General features: G+C 50.9%; 1 protein-coding gene across 12 annotated transcripts; it reads left to right on the top strand.

The window, feature by feature from the left end:
* The first annotated feature begins 217 nt into the window (after positions 1–217).
* On the top strand, positions 218–22,803 carry LOC132246649 (uncharacterized). Of its 12 annotated transcripts, none has more exons than XM_059720061.1 (5): positions 218–277; positions 2,391–2,557; positions 6,729–6,810; positions 8,711–8,835; positions 11,167–14,842. In XM_059720061.1, exon 5 carries the CDS (start codon positions 12,501–12,503, stop codon positions 13,431–13,433), a length of 933 nt encoding a protein of 310 aa, XP_059576044.1. In that variant the 5' UTR covers positions 218–277; positions 2,391–2,557; positions 6,729–6,810; positions 8,711–8,835; positions 11,167–12,500; the 3' UTR covers positions 13,434–14,842. The 12 variants fall into 12 exon arrangements, 6 of the variants coding, with proteins under 6 accessions (XP_059576044.1, XP_059576043.1, XP_059576047.1 ...); XM_059720060.1 differs by having other exon boundaries at positions 223–316; XM_059720064.1 differs by lacking the exon at positions 218–277 and adding an exon at positions 370–428.

The following is a 22,803-nucleotide window of genomic DNA, read 5'->3' as shown; positions in this document are numbered from 1 at the left end:
GTGTGGGGCGGGGGCGGAGTAAACGGAGGCAGGGGAGGCCGAGCAGGACGCTGCAGGGTCCGGGGCAGCCGGGGCCCTGCCTCAGTTTCCCCGCGGAACAGCCCCGCCCCCCGGGTCCTGCGGCAGCTGCTGCCACCAAAGGGTTAACGCGGGGGCGGGGCGGCAGCAGGAGTGACGATGAGTGCCGTCCAATGACATCACGTGTGTGACGCCATGGGCGGAGGCGGGGCTCCGGGTGTGGCGGGGCAGTGCGCGGATCAGGGGCTGCGGGGCAAGAGTGAGGCGCATCGGCCTGCCTGGGCGGGCAGGGGCTCCGGTGAAGGGGCGGGGCTCCGGCATGGGCGGGGCTGCGAGTTGGGGTGGGAGAGCTGTGACTCGGGAGCGCGGGGCACCGCGGGGCTGTGCGGGACGGGGCCTGCAGGCCCGGGGTTGGTTGGGGAAACTGAAGCTGGAGCTGGGGCGGGAGCACTGCTGGGAGCTGTGGGGGGTCTCCCCGGGAGCGGGTGCAGGGCTGAGGGGTTCAGGGGAAACTGAGGCAGGGACTGGAGGGGTGTCTCCTGGCCTTGGAGCAGCCCCGCCCCCTCTGCGGGTCCTGCAGTGCTTACTGCCACCAAAGGGTTAACGCGGGGCGGGGCGGGGCGGCAGCAGGAGTGACTCCCACCTGAGGGTCTCTGATGTCACCTGGTGAAAGGAGCCAGGGCAGCTGCGGGTGGGCAGTGCGGGGCACCAGTAGGGCTGGGGGGCAGGGGCTGCGGGTGTGGCATGCGGGGCAGCGCGTGGCCTGGCGGGACATGGACTGCGGGTGGGGAGTGAGGCGCTCGGGGTGGGGGGGCTCTGGCAGGGCAGGGGGGAGCAGGGGCTCCTGATGGAGACGGGCAGGGGCACAGCTGGGGGAGCAGGGGTTGAGGGTGAGGGGCAGTGGCAAGGTCTGGTGGGGCAGGGGCTGCGGGCGGGAGTGGAGAGGTGCCGGGCGGGAGGCCCCACTGGTGTCTGGGGCTGTTGGGCCAGGCTGCACAGGCCAGCCCTGCCTGGCCGTGGGTGGGGGCTGTGGGGTGCGGGGCCCAGAGCAGGGCACTCTGGGGGGCGGTGGGGGGGCTGTCCCCTGTGGGTGCCGTGGGGGAGGGGAGTGGGGGCAGTGGAGGCACCTAAGGGCAGGGCCCTGGGCTGCGCTGGGTGCAGGCGGGGGCTGCAGGGCCTGGCAGAGGCCAGGCAGGAGTGAGGAGGGGGGCTGTGGTTGGGTGTTTCTGGCCTGTGCAGCCTGTGCGGGGCAGGAGGGGAGTGAGGACAACCCCGAGGCTGCTGTGTGTGGGGACACTTGGGAGGGGAGGAGTGCCATGTCCCAGCCAGCACAGCAGACTGCTTCCCTTCAGTTTTTCTTGTGCCGTTGCCATTCCCTTGTTCTCCCTGGGACTCTTGCTTTCCTCCTCCAGCTCCCTCCTTGCGTCTTCAGTGACCTTCAGGTGCAGTGTGCCACATCGGCCACAAAACTGAAAAGCCTGTAATATCAACCCTGGGGACTCGCCCTGCTCTCCTAAGTGAAAAGGTCACATAGGTTTCCCACTTCTGAGCCTCTCTGTAGCAAAGGGTGCTCACACTGAGCCCGCCCCTCAAAATCTCTCCCTCAGGACGCTAGATCCTTTCGAGGGAGCCAGGGGTACCACACCTATCAGCACCGTTAGGTGGGCAAATCTGATTCACAAGATGCACCCAGAGATTTCAAACAGAAATCCAGAGTTGTGGTCTTTGAGTTCTTTGCAACAGAAAACTGCTGGGTTTTTTTTTCAGTAGTTAAAAAAGAGTGAAAATGAAGAGCTGATGTTTTCTGAGGGGTTCCTCTGATTGATCCAGGTTGACAACCACTGCATTCGCTACCTCTGTAGTGACCATTTCTGCCAGTGCTGGAGCAGGGTCTGGGCTAGATGGACCGTGGGTCTTTTCTTCTTATGCCCCTTTCAGATCCCTGATTTTGGAGCTTCTTAATTGCTTCCATCATGTTTATTTTTTGGTTGCTGATGGCAAGCCCCTTCCCCATTTTGTATGCACACCTCAGCTCCCTACTCTTGCCCTGCAAACTTCCTCCCCTCCCAAGTACTGCATGCATGTGATGTCAATGTGTTAATGCATGAGGGAATGTAATCATGAACTACCAGGGCAGAGGAAGATCTTAGGTGAACAGAAATGGTATAACAAATAAAGTGAACGAATGAAAATACATACTCTGCAGTCCATATTGTTCTTCTAACTAATAATATACATGAACAAACTGCAGAAAGATCTTGGGCTAAGCAGGTGGTCTCTGAAACATCATCAACATGAGTATATGGCAATCATTTACTGTAAAACCCCACAAGTAGATGGCACCTTGTTTTTAATGCTTGTTCTATTTGCAGATGTACAAGACAGTTAATCTTCGTATTGTTCTGCTTGGAACTGAGACGTGGACAGAAATGGACATTTACTCATTGGCTGGACCATGCTTTTCACTTTTTTACTCCATGGACTAGATAGTTCCTTAAACCCTGCATACACTTTGACCGTGCACAATTACTCCTGTAAGGTACTCTTTCATTTTCATATGACTGTAGATCAGGCTTGTCCAACATGCGGCCTGCCAAGCCATTTTATCTGGCCCGTGGCGGCAGCACTGCTGCCGCAGAGCACAGCCGCAGTGGCAGCGCACATTCCTCCACTTTTATGAAAGCTTTAAAAGGCATTTTCATTTATGTAACCAAATTTGCTATTTCCAATATTGGGATGTTATGGTTTTGCATCTGAAACGAGGAGAGTTCAGACTTTCTGTGCCTGCAGAGCTGGCTTTGTCCCTTTGAAGGAATATAAGAAGTGCCCCAGCACACTATACAAGTCGTCTCTCTAATCCAGGGGTGTCAAAAATACAGCAGCATGGGTCCAGCCTTTGGGGCCATGTCGTCTGGCCTGTGGGTCTGGGTCCTGGGGTGAGCAGTGGCAGCATTAATATCCACAGCTTCAGGAGTTGTGGCCATTCACACTGCTGCCGCTCGTCCCACTGCCAGATTCCCAGCCTCGTGGGCTGGATCCAGAGCGCAGCGCTGTGTCGCCTGGCCTGCAGGGCTGCTTGTCGACCAAACGTGACTTCAGGACAAGCAGTGGCCAACGTGGCTCTAGGACCCACAGCAATTAGTGCTGCTTGATCCACCACCACACTTCTGCCCTGCGAGCAGCCCTACAGGCCAGATGACGCGTCTCCACACTGGATCCAACCTACTCCGGCACCCCTGGGGCAAGGTGAATGCGATACCCCTGCTTTAATCCAACACTGAAGATCACTGGACGTTTCAGGGGAAAGGGCAGGACCTGTGCAGTTATGAGTGGCTTCTTCCTAAGGAAATGGTTACTTTTTAATCCCCTTAGATAACCTTGGGTTATACCCTAAAGCAGGCTTGTACAACATACGGCCCGAAGGGGGCCGCTTCCCATTTGCTGCTGGGGACGAGAGGAGGAGCCCGGCCGGGTCTGCACCGGCCAGCAGAAGCGGCAGCGGAGCCATGTGCTGCTCGGGACGGGACGAGCCTGCACCGGTCAGTCCCGAGCGGCACGCGGCTCTGCCGTTGCTTCTGCTGGCTGGCGCAGACCTGGCCGGCCTCCTCCTGTCCCCGGCAGCACATGGGACGCCGGCTTCAGCTGCATGCTGCTTTTCCTGGCCGGTGCCAACCCGGTTCTGCCCAGGCGGGTCCTGCAGCACCGTGTCAACCCAGGCATGCATGCCTGTCAACCAGCACCATGTCACCCCCTGCAACTTCGTTGGTGTCAAAGGCCAGGTGACATCACTTCCTGATATGATACCACTTCCTGTGACGTCTTTGAATACGGCTCGCCGGCCCCCTGGGTGATAAAACGTTTGTGATCCGGCCCCACATTCAAAAAGGTTGGACACCCCTGCCCTAAAGTTTGATGGTTTAAGAGACTTTCCAGGTTTTTTTTAATGTTTTTGTTGGCACCCGGGATATTCTGAATAGCTGTATCTTGTACACAATTCCCATAGTTTAATGATGCAGGGTGTGTCTCCATGTTCATTAATGCGCCCTAATTACTGCGCATTTCAGCCTGTGTTCAATGAAGTACTAACTAACTGTGCAGTCACTACAGTTACTGTGCAGTAGTGCTGGCACACGGTTATTTTGCAATACTTACTGCACATTAGCCTAATAACACCGCAAAGCAGGCTGATAGCATGGTTTTGAACAGCTGTGCTACTGCACAGTGTTTTTAGGCTAATGCGCAGTAAGCAACTTACGTAGACATGCCTGCATTGTGCTAAAGTAGTACTTACAATTGATACCAGAACATATATTGTCTTTCCATTCTGAGTATCCTCTTATTCTTTCTGTCCACACACTGTTAAAAGCACATTCGTGTTCAGGAGATAAATGTTAAAGCAATTCAGAAACGGAAGAATTACCAATGCGGCTGCAAACGTGATTTGGTAGCCTTGTGCGCTGTATTTACAGATTCATTTCAATGGCTACTTGAACCTGCTTGCAGCTGCAGCCTGAACTAGACCTGCAGTTAAATGGCAGAAGGGATATGGCTTATGAAAAGGAAAGGCAGGCTGCATCGCCTTCTCTGCTGAAGAGCTTTGCTTGAGGACATTGCCAAGCCACTTTTTTTCAAATAAGAAATTTAGAATAACATTTTGGAAGTTGGAGCCCCTACCATATCCTAGGGCTGTGTTGAGCTTTGAAATGAGACTGTCCTTTGGCTTTGCATCCCATGCAGGCTCAGGGCTAGTGCCAGGCCAAGAAATTTCTGAGACAAAATGTCTCCTGCTTAACGTCCTTGTTTCACGGGCGTTGGAATATAGAGCCTCTCTTTGGGTAGCATGCAGTTCCCCCATCACATCCAGTTTGCATGTGGTTTTTCCTTTCCTTCCCCCACACTTCCAGTGTAGGCAAGGAGGAAGGCAAGTGTTGCAGAAGTTGGCTGCAAGACCCAGCGACTCCCCCAGCTCTGCTCCTGACTGCACACATTCTGCTTCCTCTGGGAGTGCAGATAGAGGACACTAAATTATATAGATACTGCTTATCCCAGATTGTGAGAAGAGGCTTCCTGGCGGTCCTTACAGCCACAGAAAGCTTTGCAGGTTAACACTTGGGGATCTCGGTCTCAGTCTCGCCAGTGTGCAATTATCATACCTTAAAGTTTCAGCCCTTCTAAGTATGCCACAGGCTACCTCAAACTCTCAGTCCTCCTATTTGCCCTTTATGACTTCTTCCGTGCCATCGGTCACGATGTCCGCTGAGACTTCCTCTCAGTTTCCTAAAACCAACTGCAGTCTCCCATACCAAGGACTCTGCACGTGTTTCATGAGCAAGCCATATCCCCAGTGCTCAGAGCCTGGGGAAGGCCTCAACTCTGTGCAAGCTCTGGGAGGTAAAACATTTCAGATATGTCACTAAACATTTCAGATTTTCTTAGGTCTTCCCTTGTAGTTATAACTGATTACTAGATAAAACCTAGAGATTTGAATACATTTCTTGAACATTGACACACTTTTTTTTACCTATGAATCTGTATTTTGTGACTTGAGCCACTCGTGTAGCAAGCATTAAAAGGCATTGCCTTGCTTGTGCATGGACTCTCATTGCCTGTGTTCATCAGGCTGAATTTCATCCCAGTGAATGTCAATGTTGCATCTTGATACATAGACTCATAAATTTTTCTACGCTATCATTTTTAATTAATATGGCTTCCTCCATTATTTGTACAGCTACAAGCCAGTTCTCCTTAATGGTGGGCAGCTTGCATGAGAAAATGGAACAGTTTCACTCTGGCCTGCACAGCTTACCTTTACATATTGTAAATGCCTAATCTGAAGAACTCCTCATTTTTAAAATGGTTTCAAGTCATTTTAAAATATGATGACCAGTCAGAAAGTAATGTCTCCTATTTTTCTTTTTCAGCAAATATTTTTGAAATATAAACTTGCATGGTACTGCTAAACATGCAGTCGTTTTCCAACATAGTCTCTCCTTCTCCATCGGTGGCTTTGTATCCTGACCTTGCAAAAGTCCTTGTCCTTGTTGTACAGTCGCTGTTTGCACAGCTTCCATCATTTTGCCATCACCCCGAAAGTGTCCCCCTCATAATTCGTTCTTCAAGGCAATAAAAAGATGGCAATCAAGGGTACCAAGTCTGGGCTGGACTGAGGACGGGGCAGCGCAGTCCATTCAAATGATGCCGTTGTCTCTGAGGTGCGCAAACTGCTGTGTGGGTGAGCACTGCCACGCAGAAGCAGTGTCTCGGGCATGTCTCCCTTGGGACACATTAAAACGGGCTCGCATGCAGTTTTCAGCTTGAAGTGCAGGCTCCTGTTCTTGGACAGAATTTTTTCGCACTGGCTGCTACTGGTTTGCTTTGAAGGGAAAAATTAGGAAGCAGTACTTTCTGACTGAACCTCATTTGTACCATTTAAAACGTCCTTTGTTGACTCCTGCAGCCTTTCACCTTTCAATACTGTTACTGCACCCCTGAAAAAGTATAATTGCTCCTGAGGGGGGAATTGTAATCAATAGTGACTCTAGGTTTGAAGACCTTGGGTATAAGAGGACAAATTTTCAGGGAAGAAGAACAAGAAAAAGTTCTTTCTGTAGGTAAAACAAGTATTGTTCTTTACTGATTGATGCTGTGAAATCTATGCCAACTGCAGATTGTAGTAGCATTCAATATTTTGTAATGCATTTTCTCGACAGAGGCAGACACTATCGAGGCATACTAGGACTGGTGACACAAGGAACTGTATGCAACACAGACGCCTCACCATGTATTATTAGGGTAAGTAAAGAGTATCTTGCAACATGTCGTGTGATACCAGATTGTTTCAAATCTTTTCTGCAGTCAGGCTGAACTGGCATTTCCGTGTGGTGTGGCACTTGGGTTTTCCTGATTTTTGAGTTGTATCAAATGGATGGCCAGTTGAGATGCTTTCACATTATTCCTGTTCTTGGGAACTTACAGTTTTGGTTCTTCAACTTTTTATTTAATCCACTGTGACAAACTGTAGGAGGAAAGGAAGGAAAATGGCAAGGATGCTTTCTGGTTAAGTGGGTTAGGTGTTGTGCAGTATAATCATTTCATTTTTAATACAAAGAGAGAGAGCAGTTGGTCCAGTCCAGTCCAGTCCAGCCCTGCAACGAAGCACGCTCATGCCCGGCCCAGCCCTTCTGCAGCGCGTTGCAACAGGGTGGGAGCAGCCATGGGCTGCTGCCAGCCAGGGCTGTTGTGACCAGGCTCAATGTGCTGTGCAGGAATAAGCCCTGGGACAACATCCCCTGGAGTTTATTGCTCCAGGGTGCACATTTTACACAGCATGGCCAGGAGCAAAAACACGCTGGATCAATAAGCCCTGGATTTTTTTGTGCACATTAATTGCACATGTAGACACACCCACACTGATGTTAGCTGATCTCACCAGCAGCTCTGCATGCTTATGGGGGAGGGAAAGGCTCCCCTTGGGCAGGGGGGAAAAAACTCAGCAACACTGATCCTGACCCAAAGCTTAGCTGAGGTGGGGGCATTTTTATTATTATTAATTTATTTTTTAAACGTTCTTGTCTCAGGCCAAATCAGCCAAACCATTTCCAAATTCTATCAGCAGAGCACGGCTCAGTCATTCAAGTGTGCGAGCTGCTACCCCCGCCCTGCCAAGTCTCCTCCCTCCCAGACTCTTCAGCCTGGGGCCTCAGATACTCCCAGATCCATGGCAGGCATCCCACATGCAAGCCCCAAGCCCGTGAGGGCCACAGCACAGAAGCAGCTGGGATTAAAGAAGTTTTAGAAGGAAAATTTCAGACCAGTTTGGCAAGTGAGTGTCCTAGGGTTGGCCATGACATTCCCATGACAGGGCCAGCTCCAACCCAAGGGTGCCTTATTTTTCCCGCCACGCCTTGTTGGTAAAGTGATAAATAGGGAGGATGCCCACAAGACTTTGCACAGTTCCCCGTCCCACTAAACCCTGCTAGACCATACTGGCTCACTGGGCCCCGCTCCCAGACGGTTCCTCAAGCCTTATGGGATAATTGCGTGGCTCCAAATCCTCCCCTTTACCATGCCCCATGCTTCGCAGATATAATACGAACAGTTGACTCACTGAGCCCTTTCCAAGCCTGAAGCTGGGTCCCTTTCACGTCCCTCTCTGTTGTGCCCCTCTGGCACTGGGCCCTTCGGCCCTTGTACCCGCGCCATTCTGGCACTGGGCTCTACACAGTAGGGCGCCCCGGCCACTTGGCATTAACGAGGCCACTTTTCCTACAAAGGCTTAGAGCAGCTAATCATCAGGTAATAAAATAATGTAGAAAAGAGACCAGGAGAGCAAAACAAGGTCAAAAAGGAAGTTGAGAACCAGCATAAAAACAGACCCTCCTCCTTGAAGAACGCCCCAGCCTAGCTCTCTTTCCTAGGATGCTCATTCCCATGATGAAATTTGCCTTTTTTTTGCCAATTTAATGGCATTACAGTTTGCACATGTGGATTTTTCTGGCGATTTAAAAGTCTTTTTGGCGATTTAAAGCAAAACGCATTCCGATGTATTTTAGTTTGGATCTCCAGGAATTAAACCGATGCGTCCATGGATTCATCACATGAAAACAGAAATGCACTCAAAGACTTGTAATGAGCCCCTTTGTCCCCCAGACAGTGTTGCAACTTTTGTGTCATTCACCCCTTTGTCCCCCAGATGTCTCTCCAAAATTGGAGGTTGATGGGGAAGAGGATACCTGCACTTTTTCAGTAACTGGGTGTAATGTGTTTCTGCGGATGCGTTGCGTTGCACACCAGATGATGCGGTCCACCCAGCCCAACGTGAGTCAATCTTTGTTCGCCTGTATGGACACCTGTACCCCCACCTTTGTGGGCAGTGGTACTAGGAGGGCCTTGAGAGCTGTAGCCCTAAAAAGTTCATCCTAGCCCCCCGTCCCGGTGCTGCCGCCCGCCCGCAGAGACACGGCACATCTGCCTGGCTGCACGGGACAGCCGGGCTGCAGCTCCCTGCAGGTCAGTGTAACGGGCCAGGCGGGGAGCGAGACTGAGCTTCGGGCAGCTCGTGGCAAGGGATGGGGGCGCAGGGGGAGGGAGGGCGGGGGGCTGCCTCCGTGTGATCAAGAGTGGGGGAGGGGGAAGGTCCTGTGAGGGGCAAGTGTGTGTCTGTGCGTGTGTGGGTCTGGCTATGTGGGTCTGGGTCTGTGTGTGTGGGTCTGTGTCACTCTGCACATGGTCACAGACACAAACACACTCTCCCACCTGCCATAAACACAGACACACACATGCACATGGACACAAACACACTCTCCCTCCCTTCATGAACAGACACGCATGCGCACAGGCACATGCATGCACACATGCAGACAGGCTGGGTGGGGCTGGGGGGTTGCAAGGTGCAGGGCACCTATACAGGCAGGTGGGGGAAGCTGTGCGGTGCAGGCACAGGGCAAGGCACGTGGTGGGATGGAGGGGGGCTGCATGGGCTGAGGGTGCAGTAGGGGTGTGAGGAGAAACTGGGGCTAGAGCTGGGGCAAGGGCTGCCGGCATGGGTGGGCGTAGAGCATGGCTGGAGGGTCCCTTGCAGCAGGCGGACAGTGCTTGCCCCCGCTGGCTCAGAGATTGCTGGTTCGACGGTGCCCCCGGCTCTAATCGAGTACCAAAAACATCAGCAGGGTGCATAGTTATGTGCTTCCCTCTGCTGTAATTTAATGTGAATAGTACACTGAGCTTAGTTCAATTGAAAGGCTATCACCTGTAAACGCTGATGAATTGATTTAAAACAAGTCATTTTAAATTTAATAAACCGGTCTAATTTCATGAGGATTAAACTGTGTCACATGTACAAGCGTCCCTAAACACTTAATATTTATAGCTCTTAGCTGCCCCTTCTGTCCTGGGAAAGGCGGTGTCATTTAAAAAAAAAAAAAAGTGCTTTGTGTTTAAATACTAAAGCTGTGATATTTCCAAGTAAATATTTTCACGTTGAACCAAAGTAAAAGATCTAGTCTAGTATATTCACTTGGGCGGTATGTTTTTTGAAGTTTAACTCTTCACTGAAAAATTGTGTGTTGCTCACGTTGGAATCTTTGGTTTTAAAACAAAAACTCATTTGTTTTAGGGTTTTTTTATTTGAAATCATTTTTACTACCAGGAGTTTTCCCTTTTCACATTTCAATCAGAAGATATTTAGAGGAAAGTTGCAAACGTAGAAGGCATTTGCAAAATGCTGCACGCTGGATACGGGGCATTGGCATTTCCTGCCCATAAGCAATCTGAAGTCTCGGGCAGGGCGGCTCAGTGGTCACACACCCTCTGCTGTTCCCAGCCCTAAGGAGTCCTGTCCCCTGAGCTCCAGGGCTGAGACATGCTGGGATTGCCCTCTGAGCACAGACACGTTTGAGCTTGTGACTGAGACTGCAATGAATTGTCCACAACTAGACACTGCTCGCACTGGCCAAGGCAGGAGCAAGGAAGCCACACCAACCCATAAGGCGCCCCTCACCAACCATAAGGCGCCACGTGGGGGTGACTAATGGCCCCTGAAAAGAGGTGTGTTAGAGGAGGAAGTAGCAGATGACGCTCCCCCTTCTGCCATTTCTCAGCATAACTGTGCAGACGTCACCTCCAAATGCAGACAGCCTATGAGAGCATGAAGGCAGGGGCACTCAATCGGTCAGCATAGTCTCTGCGTGCCCAGATCAACCAGGGAGAGTTGCGGGCATTAGGCTTTTTGAGTAGCAGGCAGGGGAAGGCAGGTGATATCTTTGGAAGAAAAGTAATTGCCGTCTCCTTTTAAGCACATCTTTTTTCAGTATTTCTGGAAGTGTAGTGTATGTTTTCTCTCCCTGGACAGGCGTGGTGTCCCCTAGGAGCCATTACATAGACACAAGTCCTCCTTCCCTATGTGGCTGTGACCCATGTGTGATAAGGCCCAGCATCAGCCTGGGCTCTGCACATGTTTTGTGATATGAAAAACTGGATTTTGAGTGGGAAACCACAGAGGCAGGTTCTGAAGAGTTTTCCTGCATCATAGAGATACAGAATAGATGCATAATCACACTATTACACGAAGAAGTACTAAGAAGAAAATTGGATCTTTGGTCAGTGCTGTGTTTCCAGAGGTGTTTTGTGGGTTTCTTCTCCTTCTTGCAGTACAAAAGGCTTGAGGAAAATGAAACCAAGGTGCCAAACTCAGTGCTCCTTTTGACCAGCATACTGAACACTAAGTTAATTCCTAAATATATGTTGTAAGTGAAAAACCGTTCTTCTGTTCTTTTCAACTGAACTACTAGTTTGAGAAATATTAACACCAGAAGACTTGCCGTTCTGTGCTAATCCAGTGGTCTGTCTAATCTGGTATGCTGTCTACGACTGGTCACAATTATTGGGGAATAATTGACTGAAGGGTAACGTTGAGACGGGCATCCAGTCTAGATATGAAAAGAGAAAGGGATAGAGACCCTACCACTTCTCTTTGGTTTACTGGTTAATCCACCTTGGTTTTGGGGGTTGTTTTAAAGCCCAGTTTTAACCTGCAAAACCTTAATTCTTGTTTTACCAGTCTCCCCTATAATTAAAAAACAAAAACCAAGCAAAAACTAAAAATCCTTTAGTCCCCTTTTTCCATTATTTTGGCTGAGATTGCTGGTATATTAAATGACCTATAATTTTCCTCCTTGTTCTGATTGCCCTTCTTAAAAAATGGACTAATACAAGCTTTCTTTCCATCTTATTTTAGTCGCATTTAAAATATTCCCCATTAACAGCAGCAACAGGATGCAGATCTTTGTAGTCAGCTCTAATACCACAGGGTTCAGGGTATCCAGCCCTACTCATTTCAAAAGGGTTTTCTCCAGTAAGAGCTGTTTTATGCTTTACTAGCCAATCTCCCGTCGTGAATTATAGAGCATTTCAGGGGGAGCTGACATGCCCCCAGCCCACACTCTTTGGGGCCGGTCATGTAAACCAGGGGTAATTATTTTGGGTGGAGGATGACTTATCAAGTTTTGGCAAGCTGTTGAAAGCTGCATGGGTAGCTCCACCCCCTGGCAGGTGCCCCACCCCCTGGTCACTGTCTTGTGACCGGAAGTCCCGCCCCCGAACCCCTGACCTTCGTTACCAGATGTCAGTCCCCTTGCCCCTGGAAGTACCCTTCCAGCAAGGGGTTGTGCCATCTTGGAGCCAGCAAAATACCAAATTCCATTCGAAAAAGGAAACCTCTACAGCATTCGTGAATTCGATTTCCAACTGTTTTTGTCCTGGTTTACACGTGTTTGTGTCGTGCACACAGAGGGGATTGCACAATGGCTTGAAATGCAGTTTTAGTTTTGTATATTGGGGGGTGCGTATAGGTTTGTGGGGGGCTGTGGGTGTGTGGGCACGTGGGGTGAGGGAGCACGTGGGTGTATGTGTGTGGATATGTGGGGTGTGGGTGGGTATGTGGTCTGTGGTGGGCTGTGTGAGGGGGTGTGGATGTGGGGATCAGCATGTGTGGCAGTATGAGGGGAGTGTGGGTGCTTGTGTATGGTGGGGAGTGTGTGTGGGACTCCTCCAATGAGCACACACACTCACCCACCCACTCTTCCCCTCTCTGCACTCCCACACCCACCCACTCTGCCCCCAGCTGCACACCCACACCCACCCACCCAGTCTGCCCCTGGATGCACACTCACACCCACACCCACCCACTCTGCCCCGGCTACGCACGCACACACACACACACACACACTCTGCCCCTGGATGCACGCACGCACACCCACCCACCCACCCACTCTGCCCCTGGCTGCACGCCCACAGCCCCCGGCTGCATACCCACACCCACCCACTCAGCCCCTGGGTGCACATGCACACCCAACCACGCACTCTACCCCTGGGTCCACTACCAAACCCACTCACCAACTCTTCCCCTGCCTGCACACCCACACCCATGCATGCTGCCCCTGGCTGCACATCCATACGTACCTGATAACACTAAGATGTGGGGCGAGGTGGACACACTTGAAGGGAGAGAGAGGCTGCAACTAGATTTAGACAGGCTACAAAAGTGGGCAGATGAGAATAGGATGGGGTTCAATGTAGACAAATGCAGGGTGCTGCACCTTGGGAGAAGGCATCCACAGCACACATACAGGCCGGGGAGTTCCCCTCTTGAAAGCACAGAGGTGGAAAGGGATCTTGGAGTCATTATTGACTCCAAGATGAACATGAGCTGCCAATGCCAGACCGCAGCCAGCAAGGCCAGCCAGACCTTGTCATGCATCCAAAGGTGCATCTCAAGCTGGTCCGGAGAGGTGATCCTCCCCCTCTATGTGACTGTGGTCAGGCCGCAGTTGGAGTACTGCATCCAGTACTGGGCACCGCACTTCAAAAGGGATGTGGCCAGCCTGGAGAGGGTTCAGAGGAGGCCACCCGCTTGGTGAGAGGGCAGCAGGGCAGGCCCTACGAGGAGATTGAGGGACCTGAACCTGTTCAGCCTCAGCAAGAGGAGGCTGAGGGGGGACCTGGTGACTGCCTACAAGCTCATCAAGGGGAATCAACAGCAAACAGGTAGAGCCCTTTTCTCCCCAGCACCACCTGGGGTGACGAGGAACAATGATAAGAAGCTGATGGAGAATAGGTTTAGGTTGGAGATCAGAAGGCAATATTTAACAGTTAGGGTGGCCAAAATCTGGAACCAGCTTCCCAGGAAAGTGGTCCTCGCCCCTACCTTGGGCAAATTCAAGAGGAGGTTGGACGATCACCTGTCTGGGGCCTTGTGAACCCAGCATTCATTCCTGCCTGTGGCAGGGGGTCAGGCGAGATGATCTGTTCAGGTCCCTCCTGACCCTAGCTACTATGATACTATGATACCTACCCACTCTGCCCATGGCTCCACAACCACACCCACCCACCCTTCCTTTGGTTGCAAACCCACACCCATTTACCCACTATGTCCCTAGCTGCACACCCACCCTCCCACTCTGCTCCTGGCTGCACACGCACACACACACACACACACACGCACGCACGCCCACCCACTGTGCCCTGGGCTGCACACCCCCACCCACCCACACACTGTGCTCCTGGCTCCACAGCCACACCCATCCACCCATTCTGCCCCTGGCTACACACCCCACACACACCCCCATGACACACCCACACCAGACAAACACACCCCCTAGCGGGGGTGGGGGTGGGCTGCAGGCAAGGAGTGCAATTGCTGGGGGTGGGACGGGCTGCGCTACTTAGTCCAGCTGAGGCTCCTCCTGGTCCTACTGCCCCTGACTTCTGTCAGCATGGACAGGAGCTGGGGCAAGTCAATACATTTTTAAAGCCCAAGGGCTTCCTCTGCCTCCGGCTCCCTGCATGATTGTTAACAGTCATATAATGGGACGTCATCATTCCTCTCTTTCCTTTTTCTTTGAGCATTAAAATCTTATTGTTCCTTTGCCCTGCCACTGGTATTATCCATTTCTCCTCTTAACCAAGCTGGACTTCTAAGGAAAGTAATGAGGAAATGAGGTTTCAAGACTTTATAGTAACCCTTTTTGAAAAACTCCCAACATTTTCCCACATTTTCCAAACATAAATTTCCTTTTTTTAGCATTGGGAGTTGTTTGGACATGTTTTCCATTCTTCCAAAATCATGGTAGTGAGGTCATGGTGTGTAGCCAGCATGTTTCCAACAACCTCTTTCCAGCCATCATCACAATGTGGTCTAAAACCATGTTACTCTGTAATGGATGAGATATCTTTTGTTTTAGAAAATGATCTCAAATTTTCAGAACTAGTTTTCCTACTTGTCTCTGTATATCCTGTGGGTAATGCATATTTATTCCCTTTCTTCACTTTGCAGATCGGCACTTCAGGAACAACTCGTTCTGTTCTCTCCTTTGATCTGGGGGATTGTAACAGGTTCCTGCCAGTGTCCCGTCCTGTGTGACACACATTCAAGGTCCTGCTGTTGGGAGCCACCACTTCTTGTAAACCGAGGCACTGCTCTCAGTGCCTCCCTTCTGCTCTGGTACCCACTTTGTGCTTCAACCAACTGGTCATTTTAAAAGTTTAGTCCAATGACTCGTCCCATAAATTTCAATAATACCTCCCCTGCATCTCCTTTTCTACAGCCTAACCACTCTCAGTTGTTTAACCTTTTCCCAACGGCTTGAATTTCAACTGCTACAGTAGGTTGGGGCAGATGGTTGTCTGACTCCATTGTCTCATTACTTGAGACCTGCAAGCAAACTTCAGGATCCCATCCCGACTTGAAGTTACTACTTATGAGCTTATGTAAGGAATCAGCCTCTTCCAAGGAAAGCTCTTCCTTGGCACTCCCCAGAAAGTTTTGTTTGGTCTCTAACCTGATGGACCCCTACAGCCAACCCTGGCATGGGTTTCCAAGCGGTGTTGAGACCCTGCCTCCTTGTTGGCCTTTGTGCGTTAGACAGCCTGTCTGCTCCCACAGCTGTGACTGTGTGACCCACACTCCTAGAGACCAGGTAACCCCTGCTGCCCTTTCTGAACCGTTTTCATGCATACACAGATACCTATGAGCCAATTCCCAAAAAGCAAACCTTTAAATGCCATTTTCTAAGCCAACAGGGGAGAGGGAGGAGTGCCATGTCCCAGCCAGCACAGCAGACTGCTTCCCTTCAGTTTTTCTTGTGCCGTTGCCATTCCCTTGTTCTCCCTGGGACTCTTGCTTTCCTCCTCCTGCTCCCTCCATGCCTCTTCAGTGACCTTCAGGTGCAGTGTGCCACATCGGCAACAAAACTGTTAAAAGACTGTAATATCAACTCACCCTGCTCTCCTAGGTATCCCACTTATGAACCTATCTATAGCAAAGGGTACTCACATTGAGCCCCTCAAAATCTCCCCCACCAGGATGCTAGATCCTTTTGAGGGAGCCGGGGGTACCACACCTATCAGCACCGTTAGGTGGGCAAATCTGATTCGCAAGATGCACCCAGAGATTTCCAACAGAAATCCAGAGTTGTGGTCTTTTTGAGTTCTTTGCAACAGAAAACTGCTGTGTTGTTTTTCAGTAGTTAAAAAAGAGTAAAAATGAAGAGCTGATGTTTTCTTAGGGGTTCCTCCAATCGATCCAGGTTGGGAACCACTGCACTAGCTATATCCAGTTCAATTCGTTACCTCTATAGTGAACATTTCTACCACTGCTGGAGCAGGGTCTGGGCTAGATGGACCATTGGTCTGACCCAGTACGGCACATTTTTTGTTCTTATGCCCCTTTCAAGTGCCTGATTTGGGAGCTACTTAATTACTTCCAGTATGTTTATTTTTTGGTTGCTAATGGCAAGCCCCTTCCCCATTTTGTATGCACACCTCAGCTCCCTACTCTTGCCCCCCAAACTTCCTCCCCTCCCGAGTACTGCATGCATGTGATGTCAATGTGTTAATGCATGAGGGAATGTAATCATGAACTACCAGGGCAGAGGAAGATCTTATGTGAAGAGAAATGGTATAACAAATAAAGTGAACAAATGAAAATACATATTCTGTAGTCCATATTGTTCTTCTAACTAATAATATACATGAACAAACTGCAGAAAGATCTTGGGTCAAGCAGAAGGCCTCTGAAACATCATCAACACGAGTATATGGCAATCATTTACTATAAAACCCCACAAGTAGATGGCACCTTGTTTTTAATGTTTGTTCTATTTGCAGACGTACAAGACACTGAATCTTCATATTGCTCTGACTGGAACTGAGACATGGACAGAAGTGGACCACATAACAGTTACTCATTGACTGGACCATGTTTTTCACTGTTTTTACTCCATGGGCTAGACGGTTCCTTAAATCCCACGTACACTTTGACCGTGCACAATTACTCCTGTAAGATAGTCTTTCATTTTTGTAAGACTATGTAGATAGTGTTTCTGATGTGTATTAGCATCAGTATTAAATGCACATTCCTCAGCTTTTATGAAAGTTTTAGCACTCATTTTCATTTATGTAACCAAACTTGCTATTTCCAATATTGGGATGTTGTGGGGTTTTTGCATCTGAAACGAGGAGAGTTCAGACTGTCTGTGCCTGCAGAGCTGGCTTTGTTTCTTTGAAGGAATATAAGAACTGCCCCACCACACTATACAAGTAGTCTCTCTAATCCAGCATGTCAAAAATACAGCAGCATGGGTCCAGCCTGCGGAGCCATGTCATCTGGCCTGTGGGTCTAGGTCCTGGGTGGTGGGGTGAGCAGTGACAGCATTAATATCCACAGCTTTGGGAATTGTGACAATTCACGCTGCTGCCACTTGTCCCACTGCCAGATTTCCAGCCTCATGGGCTGGATCCAGAGCACAGCACTGTGTCGTCTGGGCTGCAGGGCTGCTTGTGGGCCAACAATGTGACTTCAGGACAAGCAGCGGCCAACGTGGCTCCAGGAACCACAGCAATTAATGCTGCTTGACCCACCACCACACTTCTGGCCCTGTGAGCAGCCCCACAGGGCAGATAATGTGTCTCCACACTGGATCCAACCTACTCCGGCACCCCTTTCTATTGGTACTTGTGATATTCTGAATAGCTGTATCTCGTACACCGTTTCCATAGTTTAATGATGCAGGGTGTGTCACCTTGTGCATTTATGTGCCCTAATTACTGTGCATTTACTTCAGTATGTGTTCAATGAAGTAAAACTAACTGCACAGTAACTACAGAAAGGATGTGGACAATTTGGAGAGAGTCCAGCAGAGGACAATGAAAATGGTTGTGGGGACATGACTGGTGAGGAGAGGTTGAGGGAAATGGGCTGACTGAGTCTGCCTAAGAGAAGACTGAGGGGATTTAATAGCAGCCTTCGAGTCCCTGCAGTGGGGTTGCAAAGAGGATGGAGCTGCACTGTTCTCAGTGGGGAAAGGTGACAGGACAGGGAGCATTGGGCTCAACCTGCAGCAAGGGAAGTTGAGGTTGGGTATTAGGAAAAACTTTCTCACGAGGAGGGTGGTGAAGCACTGGAACGAGTTACCCAGAGAGGTGGTGGAGTCTCCATCCTTGGAGGTTTTGAAGACCTGACTAGACAAAGCCCTGGGTGGGATGATGTAGTTGGGGCTGGTCCTGCTTTGAACAGGGGGTTGGACTAGATGTAATCCCGAGGTCCCATCCAACCCTCGTTTTCTATGATTCTGTGACTCTATTACCTCTGTGGAGCTGTCAGACGTCTGTTCAACATGCGTTAGGTAATACCATCCGCTGACACCCCTTGCCGGAAAAGTCCATAGCACATTTTACTGCTTGAATACTTGGAAGCTTGCCTTGTATGTGCAGTTAACATGCTCTAAGTGTAACGTATACCAAGACACTTACACAGCTAAGGGGGGAAACATGATCAGCTATGCAGACTGCAGGGGGAGGCGGCTTGAAGGCTGCCAGCTGGGCACCGTGGCTGAACCTATCCTGGGCACCTCAGCTCACTGGCTGGGGTCAGTGTTTCCACCATGAAAGACTGCCTGAGTTTCCAGATGGATATTGTCCCCAGGCAGCCCGAGGCTTTCCTTGGCTGTGGAGACCCCTTCCCCATTCACAGCCGAGCTCTTCTCTGCCAGCTCCTTCCTCTGCTTGAAACCCTAATCTTCAACTCCTGCAGCCAGCACTTCTGCTGCACACCTCCTGCTCATATTCATGTAGCCACATCTCCTTAAGGCCTCCACCCAGTCCCCCTGCTTCCCCTGGGTCCCCAAGTTTGGGGGGTGCTGGGCCCTTGCCAGGACCAGCCTGCTGGAGGGACTGGCAGCTGCAGGCACCAACCTTAGAGGGCAGGAAAAGCGATGAGCATTTATTGTTTGGCTCCTGTGGTACCAGAGACACAACTTCTTCCTCCCCTTCCCAGGCTGCTGTCTCCAAAAGCTCTCCCCTGTCTTGGGAGGTCCCAGGGATCCTCAGTATGGTCCCATCTCGCCTCTCAGCTGCTGGCCTTCACCCTTGCAGACATTCAAGCGCTGTGACCTGGTGGCTGGCATGTGGGGGGAGAGCCTGACCTGCCAGGGATACAGCAGCCCGTCCATCTACACCAGCTCCATGCTGCTCTAGAGGCTGCTAGGAAGCACGCAGCCCTTCGATCCACACCTCCTTGCACTCGTACCAGAAGAAGCCTGGTGGGGTGAGGGGATGGGCAGGAGCAAGGGGTCTCTTGTTTCTGGCATCTCTCCAGGGAGGGAATTCAGGCTCTGGCTAGGGCTGGGCTCAGGTCCCCCACCTATAACATGGGGGCCATGATCCAGCCTTCCTCTGGTGGGAGTCTGCCTGGGCTGGAAACTCCTTGGGACAGAAACTGCTTCTGACTAGGGACTTGTATAGCATCCAGTGGGGGCCTGGGGGATACGTAGAGGCACAGGACTGGCAGGGACCAGCTGTGTGAGCGAGCCTAGCCCCTGCTGGGGCAGAGACCCCAGCCCATGATCTACCATGGAGGCCTCCCTATGGCCACAACAACGCCCTTTCCAGCAGGCTCAGAAACAAAATCATTGCCACCCGGGCAGGGAGCATCCACCAGGTCCAGTGCTGGTCCTCACTGGAGGTCTCCGACCCTATTAACTCAGCTCACCAGACTCTAGAGGAGCGAGCAGCTCCCCTCGGAGATAATTAATTACTGGCTCCCTGCTTAAAAAGGGACGTCAGCACCCAAGGCTGAGGAAAGGCAGGTCGTCAAAACCATGTGAAAAAGGGGAGGCGAGGGCTTGCACTGCTGTGATTTAACTGTAATGTTTGTCCACTCCTACCCCAGTTTAAGTGGGTGAAGGTACTGGAACTGTTAGACCAATATGGGAATGGACAGATGGAACAGTTATATCGGTGCATCTTATACCGGTATAATTTACTGCTGGTCTATCACATCGTTGCACAGCTGACAGCCGGATGGCTCCCACTGACAGCCAAGGGTGGGCAGAGCCCTGCAGCCCTCAGCACCTCTCAGCACCACTGCAGAGCCAACCACGCCCCAATCTAGCTCCTGACACCCGTGGGGCCTGGCTGCGTTGGGCTCCAAGACACACAACCGCCCGGCAGACTTGTGCGTGGCCTGCTAAGCAGCAGCGCTGACCCCACGCGCCCTAAAGAGGGGCACTGGCCCCATGCACCCTAAGGAGGCATGCCGACACCATGTGCCCTAAGGAGGCATGCTGACCCCATGCACCCTAAAGAGCAGCGCTGACCCCATGCACCCTAAGGAGGCACACCAACCCCCTGCACCCTAAGGAGGCATACTGACCCCATGCACCCTAAAGAGCAGCACTGACCCCATGCACCGTAAGCAGCACGCCCACCCCATGCACCCCAAGGAGTGGTGCCAACCCCATGCACACTAAGCAGCCGTGCCCACCCCATGCACTGGAAGGAGCAGCGCCGAGCCCATGCACCCAAGGAGCCAGGACCAGGCAGCACGAGCCCGTCCCTCTCTCCCCTGCCTGCGCTGCTGGCGCTCCTGCCCGGTGGGCAGCCGGGGCAGCTGCAGCAGGTACCCCAGGTCAGTGCTTCCCGCCCGCTGCCCGCCTGCTAATGTTGTGCTCCCCCGCCTCGATCTTTCTGCTGTGAAATGGGCCCGTCTGCCCCGTGAGGGGGCAGGGCCTGGAGCATGGGCAGGGGGAAGGGGCGGGGTTGCTGGGCCATGGGGATTGGGTGGGGGTGGGGCTTGGTGACCGTTGGGCGCCGGGTGTTGACCATTGGGTGGGGGCGGGGGTGGGGCTTGGCGACTGTTGGGCACGGGGCGTTGACCGTTGACCGTTGGGCGCGGGGCGTTGACCGTTGGGCGGGGGCGGGGCTGGAGGCAGAGGGCCGCTGCGCGCGCTGCTGCTGCTGCTGTTGCTGGGGCGGGGCGAGAACTGGGGAATAATTTTGGGGACGGGACAGCGAATGAAAACGAAGGGAGGAGCCAGGCATGGAAATCGGCTTACAAAGACTACTGAATTGAGATCCGGATATCAGGCCTCTTGTACCTCCTGGATTAGTCGTCTGCAGCAAACTGCAGAGTGACTGCACAAGAGGGAAGGACACTGCCCAGTCAGTGTCCACTTTTAAAATATTCTGCTTTCCCAGCTTGTGACTCTCTCACGGTTTCTGAGACTTCGGGTCTCTCTTCCCGAGGCGACGGTGCAGGGACGGTAGAAGCAAGGGGTGGCCAGGCACTCATGCACTACCGCTCGCCAAGAAAATGTACATTGTCACCCTGAGGTAGCCCAGGGGTCCGGGCTTGGGGCACGCACGTAGGATGCCTGCCATGGATTTGGGAGTGTCTGCAGGCCCGGGCTGAGGAGTCTGGGCAGGAGAGTACTTGCAGGCGGTCGCGCCGCACAGACTCGTACGGTCGAGTCCTGCTCCCTCGACAGGATTCGGAGCCGATTTGACCTGAGAGACCAGCGGTGTATAAACCTTGTCTCGGGTGCCTGGGATTGCTGGACGGGGAGGATTCGTCCCAATCTTGAGCAAACAGTGATTCAGCTCTGTAGTGAAGTCCAAGGGCTCTTGATCAGGACGGTGACTTCTGCACAAATCATTTTTAGATCTGTATAATCTGGAAGGGCATTTCCCCGCTACTACAAAGGCCAGATCCTTTTATGTTCAGACTTTCTTAAAGCTTGTTTTATATTCCTGCTACGTAGAATTTCAAGGTTAAAACTAATTATTTTAAGCATTAAAAAAGATGCATCTTTAGTTTTCAACTTTCCCTCTGCAAGAAAATCAAAATCTGTGGTTTTTATTTTGATTCTGAAAAAAGCCAAATTTTGAGTTCTTTAAATCTTTCATAAAACAAAACTTCTGTGGGATGCATAGCTGTACTTAAGGAGAATTGACCTCATTTTCGATGCTAAAGTCAGTGCCTAAGATTGCCTTACAATCCTACAACTATGGAGTGATGGTTATGTGGGGTCATATCCCTTCCAAGCACGTTTCTATTCTTGATGAGTATCATTCCATGCTTATACTTGGGACACGTTTGATGTAGTGCGTAGTAAGTATTTTCCTTGTGACTGCTCAGAAAACTTCCTAACTCATAGTTTTGCTTATTACGATCAAAATAAAATGAGGTAGAAAGTTTTCTGAGCAGTCAGGCAGTAATGCTTGCTACGATCTAAATGAAACATGTCCTAAGTGCCCGAGCCATTGAAGACTGCTGTACGCTGTAGTGTTGTCAGTCCCAGGCCCTGCAGCACAAACAGCTAGTTGTTGGTGCTGGCCTCCTCACCACATCAGAGTCTCCTGACTGTATTATCCCCGGGGCAGTCAGACATTCGCTCAACGCATGTTAGATTGCACCATCTGGAGAACCTCCTTCGTTATTCTGTGATGGCCCTTAGCACGTGTTTTACTGCTTGACATCTCAGACACTAGTGTTTAAAGTGCAGTTAACATGCCCCAAGTATAGTGTATGACAAAGCCCATAGGCTTCATGATTAACTGAACAATCACTTTAACATCCCACAACTTTATACCTATGTGGTTACCATGTGTGGGGTCCTGTTTCTTTTATAACTCGAATCGCAGCACTGTAAAATTTTAATGTTAACACATTCTTAATCAAGCTTCTAGATTTGTCTGTTTTGGGGCTCCTTGTCAACTGTGGTGTCTTTTGTAGCCAGGGTTCCAGATAAGAGAAGAAAGATATGCTCTGAACACAGACTGATTGAATATTGCCAATTTTATTTTTGTTTGATGAAAGGTAGGAATTGCTTTGCCCAAAAGTTTTAAAAAAATATTAAATTGTATGTTTTTCTGTCTTGTCTGCTACAGGCGGAGGAGTCCTATTTAATCAAAATAGCAGGAAGTCATCGTATTGTTCATCTACAACAAAAA

Source organism: Alligator mississippiensis, chromosome 16 (genome assembly GCF_030867095.1).
Source record: "Alligator mississippiensis isolate rAllMis1 chromosome 16, rAllMis1, whole genome shotgun sequence".
NCBI lineage: Eukaryota > Metazoa > Chordata > Crocodylia > Alligatoridae > Alligator > Alligator mississippiensis.
Note: the sequence above shows the minus strand (reverse complement) of the source record. Positions and strands in the feature narration are given on the sequence as shown.